General features: G+C 37.0%; 1 protein-coding gene across 4 annotated transcripts in view; it reads left to right on the top strand.

Annotated features, from left to right (window-relative positions):
- The window catches only part of USP34 (ubiquitin specific peptidase 34), a 248,212-nt gene that overhangs the window by 201,024 nt on the left and 34,071 nt on the right, over window positions 1-13,117 (top strand). For all 4 annotated transcript variants that reach the window (XM_055121529.1, XM_055121528.1, XM_055121531.1 and 1 more), the window contains 8 exons: window positions 974-1,142; window positions 1,240-1,314; window positions 2,666-2,817; window positions 6,235-6,283; window positions 6,364-6,468; window positions 6,552-6,596; window positions 10,671-10,775; window positions 12,036-12,183. In XM_055121529.1, coding sequence (XP_054977504.1) covers window positions 974-1,142; window positions 1,240-1,314; window positions 2,666-2,817; window positions 6,235-6,283; window positions 6,364-6,468; window positions 6,552-6,596; window positions 10,671-10,775; window positions 12,036-12,183 — 848 coding nt within the window. The remainder of the gene's footprint in view (window positions 1-973; window positions 1,143-1,239; window positions 1,315-2,665; window positions 2,818-6,234; window positions 6,284-6,363; window positions 6,469-6,551; window positions 6,597-10,670; window positions 10,776-12,035; window positions 12,184-13,117) is intronic.

The following is a 13,117-nucleotide window of genomic DNA, read 5'->3' as shown; positions in this document are numbered from 1 at the left end:
TTTTTGCTTTTGGGGCTCCTGGCTCTGCACTCAGGAATTACTTCTGGAAGTGCTCAGGGGACCATGTGGAATACTGGAAAGCCCGACTGGCTTTGCTATTGCTCCAGCCTCAACTTTACCTTTACTTGTAATTGAATGCATCTTCAAATTCTCCCTATAAATAATTGTATGACAGTCTTTGTGCTTGGACTAATGTAACCAAGCCCAATAATTAAGATAATAGCTACATAAATTTTTGTAATAGTGTATTCACCAAAAAAAAATTTTTTTTTGGTCACACCCGGCGATGCACAGGGGTTATTCCTGGCTCTGTACTCAGGAATTATCCCTGGCGGTGCTCAGGGGACCATATGGGATGCTGGGAATCGAGCCTGGGTCGATTCCACATGCAAGGCAAACACCCCATGTGCTGTGCTATTGCTCCAGCCCCTTCACAAAAATGTTTTTAAAAACTTTTGATCCTGCTGAGAGATCATACAGTAGTTAGGATGCATATCGAACCCACTTCAATAACTAGCAATACATCAGCCCCCTAAACATTGCCAGATTTGACCCTAATGGCTTCAAGCAGTACGAGGTTGGCCCAGGTGGCACTGACACTGCAGGACACAAGGAGCTGTATGTCCTCAGACCATGGTGCTGAAACTGCCCAGTGGCAGAGAATAGCTGCTGGGGCCTCCGGACTTTCCTAGCACCACTTATGAGCTTTTCCCTAAAATGAGAACATTTGCTCTCAGAGTATCTATCCTTAAAGTTCATAGTTTCTGTAAGATTGTGTTAAATTAGGGGACCGGAGAGATCAGGTAAGGTGCTTGCTTGCCTTGCACACATTTGATCTGGATTTGATCCACGTATGGTCCCCCAGCACTGCCAGAAGTGATCTCTGAGCTCAGAACCTGGAGGAAGCTCTGAGGACTGCCAGGTGTGGCCCCCAACTCTGCCCCCACATAAAACAGATGTATGGTATTTTCAGGTCAGATGACATGGATCCTTCAGTAGAAGATATTGGTGGTCGTTCATGTGTCACTCGATTTGTGAGAACTCTGTTATTAATTATGGAACATGGTGTAAAACCTCACAGTAAACATCTTACGGAGTATTTTGCTTTTCTTTATGAATTTGCCAAAATGGGAGAAGAAGAGGTGAGAATATACATTATTTTTTCTGGGATTATGTGCCTATTTTCAGTGTTTGAAACTTGTTTCATTGTATACTTTAAATCAATATTTTTATTTTCAGAGTCAATTTTTGCTTTCATTGCAAGCTATATCTACAATGGTACATTTTTACATGGGAACAAAAGGACCTGAAAATGTAAGTACAATTATGTTTTAGGGATTTAAAGATCAAATTTGTATTATGAAAAATCTTTAGAAATTTGGATCATTTATAATAGCCCTTTTGAGGTTGAGCAATAGCACAGCGGGTAGGGCGTTTGCCTAGGCCAACCTGAGTTCTTTTCCTCCACCCTTCTCGGAGAGCCCAGCAAGCTACTGAGAGTATCTCGCCTGCATGGCAGAGCCTGGCAAGCTACCCGTGGCATATTCGATATGCCAAAAACAGTAACAACAAATCTCACAATGGATATGTTACTGGTGCCGCTTGAACAAATCGATGAGCAATGGGATGACAGTGATACAATGATAATTGCCCTTCTATTCCTGTTTTTGATAATTTTAAGAGTTTGGGTTTGGTTGATATTTTTCATGGCTATAGCAAGAGAAGGAGCAATCAAGTGAAGGTCCAGAATATTGAAAAATTGAAGCTAAATAGCTACCACATGCTCTGGTATTAATAGTGTTCTTTTGGTGAACTATTTTTTTTGGGGGGGATGGAGGGGCTCTGGTCAACATATTGTTGGGGGATGAGTTTCCCAATTCCAATGGCCCCTTCTGGCAAATCTTAACCCTCAGAAAGGTCATTTATTGTCAGGGTTCCGAGGATGTACTGCTGTTCAAACCCTTCGGAGCCAAGGTTTCCCAGATCACCCCTGCATTGCTTAGGGGCCTCCAGGCCTGCACTCAGTGATACTTGGGGAACCATGTGATTCCAGGGATCCAACTGGCAATTTTTAAGATACTATTAATGTAAGGGAGGTAGTGCAGCAGGTGGGGTTCTTGCCTTGTTGACCTGGTTTCAATCCCTGTACTACTTATGGTTCCCCAAACCCTGCCAGCAATATGCCCTGAGTAGTGCTGCTGTGGGACAAGTATATATGAGTCTATAATTTTTCTCTTTAGATAAGGCAAATAGTCACCATATTAAGAATCATTGTTCTTTATAATCCTACCTATTAAGCCTATTAACATCAAAGTTAGACCTTACTAGTGATCTTTTTTTTGTTTTGTTTTGTTTTTGTACCACACAAGTGTGCTCTGAAAGCTCCAGGTCCCCACCAGCAGTTTTTAGCCACCACATCAGCTGTTTAATGCAAGGCCTGAGTATGCAGTGCTTCTTGGGCCCTGTGTTGTCAGGGATTACTGAGCTGCGCTAAGAGGTACTTACTTAGGGGACCGTGTGGTGTTATCTCTTGGCCCCTTTGAGTTTTTGTTTGTCATGATAACATGTTACTGCCAGTGTCTTTCCTAGATAATATGAAACAATCAAGTTACTAGCTCTTTTGATAATGTTAAATCTAATATATTAATCATATATCATCTTCTAGCCTCAAGTTGAAGTATTGTCAGAGGAAGAAGGGGAAGAAGAGGAGGAAGAAGAAGATATCCTCTCTTTGGCAGAGGAAAAGTACAGGCCAGCTGCCCTTGAAAAGATGATAGCTTTAGTTGCTCTTTTGGTTGAACAGTCTCGCTCAGAAAGGTGAAATGTTTCAACATTCAAAATGCTTTCAGCATGTTCGATTTTCTTCCTTTTACATAATTGTTTTCCACCATTAACTCTAGTTGTTGCATAATACTTTTTAAAAATAATACCACTATACATCATTTCTTGTGGCATAAATATTACAATATTTTGTACCAAACTCTTTCTTTGCTTTTGAGTCATGTTAGAAGTATACATTGAAGAAATATACATTGAATATACAGTAAACTATCTAGAAAAGTATATGTGCATTCATCCTTTATCTTAGCCACCCTATTTCCGGCTACCTGTACTCAGAATATAGAAATGTGTATGTACAATGCTGTCATTGAAGTAGTTCATAACTCAGAAGACTGAAATGTCTACCAAGAAAGAATTAGTTGGGTATCCGTGAGATAGCTTGGAAAGGAATTAATGATATTTAGTTGTATGAGAGATCTTTAGGTTAAATACTACTAAATGGAAATAGCAAGGTGGAGAAAATGTATATAGTATGCTTACTTCATAAGAGAGGAGACTATGCGGGAGGTGGGGGGGAGAGAGAGAAAGAGAATGTATCTTCATTATTCATTGATCTGTCCTAGTTACTAAAATTTATTTGTATTCCCCAACTTGGTACTTGCAGGGCTTTTACAGTCATTTGTGGACTGCAGAATATATATGAGCAGAGTGGCAAAAAATTCAAGTTGTCTTAACACTTTCCCTGTTGAAGTCAAACATGGTGACTCACTTTTTGCCTTCTTGTTTCAGTTCTCAATATTGGTAACTGATGTCCTTTTCACAGTATATGCCACATTTCCCACATTATGTTTTTTGTTGATTTGGCTGTTTAAATTTACCCGCAAGTGTGGTGCCTAGTGTCTAATGTCCCTAAGCTCAAGGCTGTAATGTGCCTTACAGAGAAAATACATGTGGTAAATAAACTTCATTCAGGTATCAGTTATAGTTTCGTTTGCTGTGAGTTCAATGCTAACAAATCAGTAATATTGAATAAGGTTATCTTTAAACAGAAATGCATAAAGCCAGGTAACGTATTGATTGGTTGACAGATGTGACCAGATATTCACAGGAACTTAACCTTATATTTCCTTTATGAGCAACAATTCAGTCTTCGATAATTTGGTATATGGAGCATTTTAAAGAAAAACATTACTGCAAATTTTAAAAAAAATTTTAAACGGAGACTAAAAGTTTCCTTGTGGTTGGGGAAAGAAAAAACAAGTTGGAGGGGCAGGAATGAAAACTAAACTACCTTGAAATATATATGCTTTTGTAGAGTAAACTTTGGGATTATGTAAATGTTTAATATAATCGTAAATTAATAAAATGCTGTCCCTAAAAATAACAAGCAGAATGAAATGAATGAACCTAACCGTATATTGAGCTGATGGTATAGCCATTGGAGAGTAATTAATTTGAGACATTAAAACACAGTGGTATGAATTTCTAGTGGAGTATAAATGAAGGACAAAAAGAATTGTAAAACTAAATTGTTTCAGTGTAACTGTAGTTAGTGGTATAATTGGAATTATTCTGAAGCTATATGAAGAATAAAGCGATATGTGATTGTTATCAGCTAAAAAATTGTAAACTCTTTATATTAACTTCTTTGAAATTGAGTTTGAATGTAAAAACATCAGAATTTATGGTGTGTTTTGTTAAACAGTGTATTACATACCTCCGTTTTCAGATCATGCCTAGAAAACATGTCCATAATAGAAGAATGCCTCTGGCATCTAGATTGTAGCTTCTAGATATTTTTCCACTAAAAATCATTAGGATTCCTTGGGAAAATGACCAGGTCCAGATTTTGGGCAAGAAACAATGAGAAGCTGGAATATTTTGTCATTTGGAAAGCAAGTTAGAGGCTATCAAAGACTACTGAGCTTTTATTCAAAGAACTCAAGAACCAACCAAGGCAGTTTCTACTCATCATAGATTGGACTATTTGAACATCAGTAATATGTAATATGAACTACATCATAGACATTTTAATCCATGAGTTCATAATGATACTAAACACAAAAAGCTTATTGCCAACTTTTGGAATATATTAGGAAACGGAATAAGATTTTGGCAACTTGTCAATAAACGAATTATACCAAGCAGTTTTATTACCTACAGTAATTATGTTTCATGCAACTGAATAGCAAATGTGCACAAGCTTTTCTTCATACTTTAACTAATAAATGAGCGAGGAATGGTGGAATGAAAATAGCAGTAATTTGCTCTTCAAGTGAAATAGTGGATCTAGGAAATGATCATCACTGACTGAAGATATTACAAAAAGACAGCTTTTCATTATATGTCTCCTGATAAAAATTTACACCACCACCTATAAAAAGTCAAACCTGTATTTGATCAAGTCTCTAGATATAACTGCTAGATTACAGGAAATATGGGGATGGAAGAACATATTAAAAAGTCACCACGAGGATACAGTCAGCAAAATGGAAATAAGGAAAATTCTAAAGGATAAGCTACCTCCTTGCTTCTACAGATAATTGACAAGCTAAAATCAAAATGGAGGAAAAAACAATAGCCTAAAAGACTTCAACCAATTGCAACAAAGGACTTTATATGAATTTGGTTCTAACACATTACTTACATATATTTTTAGAACTTTGAGGAAATGTGTACGCTGAATATTGTATATGAAAGTAAAGGATTATTTTAGTTGTGAATAATGGTGTGTTTATGTTTTTGAAATTTATTGATATGTGAAGTAAATGATAAAGTATCTAGAGTTGCTTTAGGATAATACATACTGAGGGAGTAAGAGGTACAAAATGAAGTAAGACCATGAGTTGATAAATATGAAGCTGAATAGTAGGATATTTCATTCTCTTTATATGTATTTGCAATTTTGTGTGACGTGTTAAAGAAACAAGCAATACTTTTTAACTAGGAAGTAAACTAGTATTTCTTTGGGAGGTCATTTGGTTTTTGAAGACTCATCAAAAAGAACTCTCGAGGGCCAGGGAAATAGTTCAGAAACAGTGTAGCACATGCAAAGTTCTAAATTTAATCCCAGTGCTGGGCCTGAACACCAAACAGTTAGGCTCACACCACTGGGCTAAGTGTCATCAGAGATGGGTCTCAGGCCTCCAGTCATTGCTAGGCGGTCACCCCCAAATACCCCTCAATCAGACCTAGCCCAGTGTTATAGCAAATTGCTAAGTTAATTAAATGTAAGTAGATTTGTGCTTCTATTTACCAATCCTGGGATCTTGAGAAGTTGTCTGCGAGATATCTGATAAGCAAGTCTAGCTACCACAAAGCGAAAAAATAATTTTATATGATGATTTTGGTACAGTTGTAATTAAATCACAATTTCAGTGTTGTCATGATTTGAATAGGTATAAAGTAGTACAGAGGGAAGAAAAACTTATTTTCACTAATGTTTTCTTTTAGGCATTTGACATTATCACAGACTGACATGGCAGCATTAACAGGAGGAAAGGTAATATCTTCTCTACATTAGATAATTTTATTATGCAAATATAACAACAGTTCTTAAGTTAAAAACTTTGTTTTTAACAGGGATTTCCCTTCTTGTTTCAACATATTCGTGATGGCATCAATATAAGACAAACATGTAATCTGATTTTCAGCCTATGTCGATACAATAATCGACTTGCAGAACACGTAAGTACCGGAAAAAAATCTTAAAAACTTTTTTGTAAATTTAAAAAAAAAAGTTTACTTAAGTTCTCTTACTTCTATTTTAGATCGTATCTATGCTTTTCACCTCAATTGCAAAGTTAACCCCTGAGGTATGTATGCTTTTGTTAAATCATGTTTGTAAAACTTACGTCTGCTGTGGCAGTATATTTGATTGATCCTTTCTACTTGTTCTTTTTTTTTTATCACCGTGCAGGTACAGTTACAGATTTACATATTTTCATGCTTGTGTTTCAGTCATACAATGCATCCCTCCACCAGTGCTCATTCTCCTCCACCAATGACTCCAGCATCCATCCCATCCCCATCCTCATCCTGCCTCTGTGGCAGGGCATTCCCTTTTGTTCTCTTTCTCCTTTTGGATGTTGTGGTTTGCAATGGAGGTATTGGGTGGCCATTGTGTTCAATCTGTAGTCTGCTTTCAGCACGCCTCTCCCATCCCAAGCGGGTCCTCCAGCCACACCTTAGTTGGTGTTCCCTTCTCTATCTGAGCTGCCTTTTCCCCCAGCATGTGAGGCTGGCTTCCAAGCCATGATGGAGCAAACCTCCTTGTACCGGTACTTATTTCTGCCATTCTTGGGTGTTATATATTCCGCAGATAAGTGCAGTTCTTCTATGTCTGTCTCTCTCTTTCTGACTGATTTCACTTAGCATGATACTTTCCATGTTGATCCACTTATATGCAAAGTTCATGGCCTCATCTTTGTGACAGCTGCATTGTATTCCATTGTGTAGATGTACTAAAGTTTCTTTAACCAGTCATCTGTTCTCGGGCACTTGGTTTTTTTCCAGATTCCATATTGTAAACAGTGCTGTGATGAACATATAAGTGCAGATGTCATTTCGACTATACTTTTTTGAATCTCTGGGATATATTCCCAGAAGTGGTATTGCTGGGTCAAATGGGAGCTCAATTTCTAATTTTTTGAGAAGCGACCATATTGTTTTCCAAAAGGTCTGCACCAGTCCGCATTCCCACCAGCAATGTAGAAGGGTCCTCTCTCCACATCAACACTAACAGCGGTTGCTTTTGTTCTTTTGGATGTGTGCCAGTCTCTGTGGTGTGAGATGATACCTCATAGTTGTTTTGATCTGCATCTCCTTGATGATTAGTGATGAAGAACATTTTTTCATGTGTCTTTTGGCCATTCGTATTTATTCCTTGAGAAAGTTTTTGTTCATTTCTTCGCCCCATTTTCTGATGGGGTTGGATGTTTTCTTTTGTAGAGTTCAACCAGTGTCTTATATACCCTTGACATCAGCCCCTTATCAGATGGGTATTGGGTGAATATCCTTTCCTATTCTGTAGATTTTTATATTCTGGTCACTGTATCTTTTGGGGTGCAGAAGCTTCTTAGTTTAATATAGTCCTGTTTGTCAATCTCTGTCTCTACTTGGTTGATCAGTTGCATGTCATCTTTAAAGATACCTTTAGCTTCAATATTGTGGAGGGTTTTGCTGACCTTGTCTTCAATGTACCTTATGGATTGTGGTCTGATGTTGAGGTCTTTAATCCATTTTGATCTGACATGGTGCATGGTGTCAGGTCGAGGTCTAAGCCCATTATTTTGCATGTGGTTGTCCAGTTGTGCCAGCACCATTTTTAAAGAGGCTTTCCTTGCTCCACTTCACATTTCTTGCTCCCTTATCAAAGATTAGATGATCATACATTTGGGGCTGTGTGTAGGGATATTCCACCCTGTTCCATTGGTCTGCGGCTCTGCCTTTGTTCCAGTACCATGCTGTTTTAATTGTTACTGCTTTGTAGTAGAGTTTGAAGTTGGGGAGGGTGATGCCTCCCATCGTCTTTTTTCCAAGAATTGCTTTAGCTGTTCATGGGTGTTTATTGTTCCATATGAATTTCAGGAGTGTTTGATCGATTTCCTTGAAGATTTTCATGGGTATCCTTATAGGGATTGCACTGAATCTGTATAGTGCTTTGGGGAATTTGCCATTTTCACAATGTTAATTCTTCCTATTCATGAGCAGGGAATATGTTTCAATTTCCTCGTGTCCCCTTCTATTTCGTGGAGTAGCATTTTGTCGTTTTTCTTTGTAGAGATCCTTTACCTCTTTAGTTAGGCTGATTCCGAGGTGCTGGATTTTCTGGGGCATGATTGTAAATGGGATTTTTTTTAAATGTCACTTTCCTCTGTCTCACTATTTGTGTATAGGAAGGCCATGGATTTTTGGGTATTGATTTTATAGCCTGCGACTTTACTGTACAAATCTATTGTATCTAAGAGTTTCTTAGTAGAGGTTATAGGATTCTCTAGGTATAGAATCATGTCATCTGCGAATAGTGAGAGCTTGATTTCTTCCTTTCCTATCTGAATGCCCTTAATGTCTTTTTCTTGCCTAGTTGCTATTGCAAGAAGTGGTGAGAGTGGGCATCCTTGTCTTGTCCCTGATCGTAGAGGGAAGGCCCTTAATTTTTCTCCATTGAGGATAATGCCTGCCATGGGTTTGTGGTAGATGGCTTTGACTATCTTGAAGAAAGTTCCTTCTAAACCCATTTTGGTGAGAGTTTTCATCATAAATGGGTGTTGGATCTTGTCAACTGCTTTCTCTGCATCTGTTGAAATGATCATATGGTTTTTATCTTCATTGTTGTTGATATGATGGATTATGTTGATTGATTTCTGAATGTTAAACCATCCTTGCATCCTTGGGATGAATCTCACTTGGTCGTGATGTCTGATCTTTTTGATAAGTTGTTGGATTCTATTTGCTAATATTTTGTTGAGGATCTTTGCATTCGTGTTCATCAGGGATATTGGCCTATAGTTTTCCTTGTTATTGGTGTCTTTATTTTTGGTATTAGGGAGATATGTGCCTCATAGAAACTGTTTAAGAGAGTTTCTGTTTCTTCAATTTCCTGGAAAACTTGAGGAGAACTGGCAACAGGTCCACTTTAAATGTTTGGAAGATTTCGCTAGTGAATCCATTTGGGCCTGGGCTTTTGTTTTTTGAGAAGACTTTTGATTACAGTTTCAATTTCCTTTATTAATGGGTCTGTTCAGGTATTCCAAGTCTTCTTGGTTCAATCTTGGGAAATTGTAGGAATCAAGGAATTTATCCATTTCTTTTAGGTTCTCTTGTTTCATAGCATACAGATTTTCAGAGTAGTCTCTGATGATCTTTTAAATTTTAGTGGTTTCTGCTGTGATGTCCCTTTTTTATTTCTGATTTGGCTTATTGGGGTTCTCTCTCTCAATCTCTTTCATTGTGAGTCTTGCTAGTGGTTTATCAATCTTGTTTATTTTCTCAAAGAACCAGCTCTTTGTTTCATTGATCTTTCAGATTGCTTTTTGGCTTTCCATGTCGTCTAACTGTTCTTGAGGAAAAGTTTTAGTAAAATTTCTCTCAGAACAGGAATTTTGTCTTAAGTACATAATTTGAATAAACGGTATTACCTTCATATGTCTAATTATCAAAAATTTAATTTTGTAGTTAAGTGTAAACTTAATATTTACATACATTTAATATGACAGAATGTGATTTGATGATAAATTTTGAACTTGACTTATAATTATGTGCAAGTATAAAGTTTTAACAATTTTGCATAGGTTAAGAAATATATGGAGAGCCATAGAGATTTACAGCAGGCCCTTGGCCTTGCCCAGAGCCGACCCCAGTTTAATCTCTAGCACCCCATAGTGTTCCCCAAGCCCTATCAGGAGTGATTCCTGAGTGCAGTGCCGGAAGTAAGCTCTGAACACAGCTGGGTGTGGCCCCAAAAAAAACCAAAGCAAATAAGAAATAGGTGGAAAACAAAGTACTGCACAAAACTGTTTTTGTCAAATGGAAATATAGCTACTCGGCAAATATACAGGTCAAACAAATACAAATTTTAATTCAGAGATCCAAAGTTGCTATGGGAAACTTTTCATCTTAATTTTTTTCTAACTAAAGATGTCTCATTAACAGGAATTACTTCCCCAAAGTTTATATCAAAAAATATCTTTTGTCTGTGGTTCTCATGTCTTCCACTTTATGTTCTCTATTAATAAAAAGCTTTATGGTAGTTGAAGTTTGTATGCAGAAATACTTATGCTTCTTAAACAGCAGATTTAAATGTAATATGTAGAAGTATTAATGTGTTTCTTTTCTACTGGAAGAGATGATTCTTCATCTAAATGTATATGCATGTATGTATCTTACAGGCAGCCAATCCTTTCTTTAAGTTGTTGACTATGCTTATGGAATTTGCTGGTGGACCTCCAGGAATGCCTCCCTTTGCATCGTACATTCTGCAGAGAATATGGGAGGTAGGTTTTGTAGCAGATGTGTCAGCAATTAGGTTTTTGTGTGAGGATTTAGATTTCATACTACAGTCAATACCATCAGCCAGTGCCCCAGATGTTTGAAGGCTATCTCATTTTCCAGCCATCAAAAAAGATTACATAGGATCAGGTACATGACTAAAGCAGTAGAGCACATCCTTTGAATGTGTACAGCACTACGTGGATCCTCTGCACAGCATTCCCCCTCTCTCCATGCCAGGCACTGTCATTGGGAATAAACACACTGCCTTCAGACAACAAATTACATGAAACGGTCAAAGCCCTAGAAACTAGAAGCACCAATTACTTATCTTTCAGAGTTACTGCTGATGTCACAATTTTTCTTTAGTATTGGAAAAGCAACACCTGATCAGGGATCAGCGAAAAATTTTTTGGTCAGATAGTTTTAGCAGGCTTTGTGGACCATATTAGTCTCTTCTAACTATTCATCTTCTGATTAGTATAAGACAGTACTTATATAAAATAAGTACATTGCGTGGCTATCTACCAATAATCATTTGACAAAAGGGGGTCCCAGGGATGTGTCTTAGTGGTAAAGCACTGCCTTTGTTCATCTGAGGGCCTAACTTCAATTGTTAGCCCTTTATCAAATGTGTCCCACTCTACATAGAAAAAGCTCATAAAAACAGGCAAGCCATAGAATTTGGCCATAGTTTTCAAGATTCTTATGATTACCTTTTTTATGAATAAAAACTCTACAGTAATGCAGTGAAGACAATAATTGATAGGCATCTAATAAGAATAGATAAGGCATCCAGAAAGAAAAGTAAAGATGAAGAACTTTAGAGAATTAAAGTACAAATACAAGTACGTTTGGGGCTAAATGTCCTAACTTGTACATGTCCCTGTGCAATGCCGGGTGCACCCCTTGGAGTACCCCAAACACTACAGATACTAGAGATAATGTGACCCACATTACCTACATAAAAACCACTGTAATAAAATGATACTTTAATTTTTTTTGTTGGTTTTAATTCTCTCTCAGATTTTGGTGAATATTTCCACTTGAAATATGTAAATACCTTTAAAAATTGGTTTAAAAAATGCATGAAACTTCTTATTGGCTCTAGTTTGTAATTATCGAAAGCTGTCATATTTTTTAACTATTTCCATAGGTGTGTGCATATGTGTATTTCAAAAGAAAGACTTATTATTTATTATTTAAAGACTTAACTGCTGTTCAGTTGATCTTAAGTATTTTTCTTATTGTTATTTTATTTACAGGTAATTGAATATAATCCATCTCAATGTCTGGATTGGTTGGCAGTGCAAACACCTCGAAATAAGCTGGCACATAGCTGGGTCCTACAGAATATGGAAAACTGGGTTGAACGGTTTCTTTTGGCTCACAATTATCCTAGAGTCAGGACTTGTAAGTCAAATATCTAGCATTTAAAAACTCGTTTGTGTTGATCCAAATTTGTTTTGTTGTTATTAAGGCTATTTTTAATAATGCAGAGACTTGTAGATATTATTCTTAAAAGCCAAAGTTATTTTATTATTTGGAAACTAGTGACAGTGTTCTACAAGAATCTTGTGTGTTTGATTTGGTTTGGTTTTGGCCATTCCCTGCACTGCTCATAGCTTACTTCTTACACTGCTGGGGCACCATATATGGTGCCAAGGGGTTGAACCACAGTTGACTGTATACAAAGAAAGCACCTTACCTCATGTACTATCTTACCAGCTGGTTTTATAGGGACAAGAAACTGTGCTTTCTTGAGTCACATCATTACGACTGCCATTTTTGTGTCCATTCTTGATAAAGTAAGAAAAAAGTGATCAGCGTTAATGAAAAGTGTAAACTGTCAAAAAATCTTTCAAAAATTACTTAATATTAGAATAGTGACTTAGCAAGTTAAGGTGAAATATTCAGTGAAATTGTGGTCATTAAATATTTTATAATACAAAGATCAGATGTGAATAATGTTGAACGCATCAACAGATTCCATAAAATAGACATTTCACCAAAAAAGATATCACTCTTACGAGTGTATATGTGCTCTTTTGTAAATTGTTCTAACTTTGGCCATTGACAGTTTTTTCAGGTTGGTTCCATGTCCATTTGACATACCACCATCACTTTAATTGTTGAATATTTAATTTCTCCAGGTTCAAGGTATATATTCTTTTCCTCAGAACCAGCCTGGAAAAAAAAACTCCTGATAGCCCTGTTTGAAAAATTTGAGTACACAATAACATTATAACCCAGTCTCTAGAACAAATAGCCATGGGCCTTGCTGATCAAGTAAATGACCAAGTAAAGAGACATTCCATACAGGAAAATTCTGAATTATTATGTACAT

This window comes from Sorex araneus, chromosome X, assembly GCF_027595985.1.
Source record: "Sorex araneus isolate mSorAra2 chromosome X, mSorAra2.pri, whole genome shotgun sequence".
Classification (NCBI taxonomy): Eukaryota; Metazoa; Chordata; class Mammalia; order Eulipotyphla; family Soricidae; genus Sorex; species Sorex araneus.
Note: the sequence above shows the minus strand (reverse complement) of the source record. Positions and strands in the feature narration are given on the sequence as shown.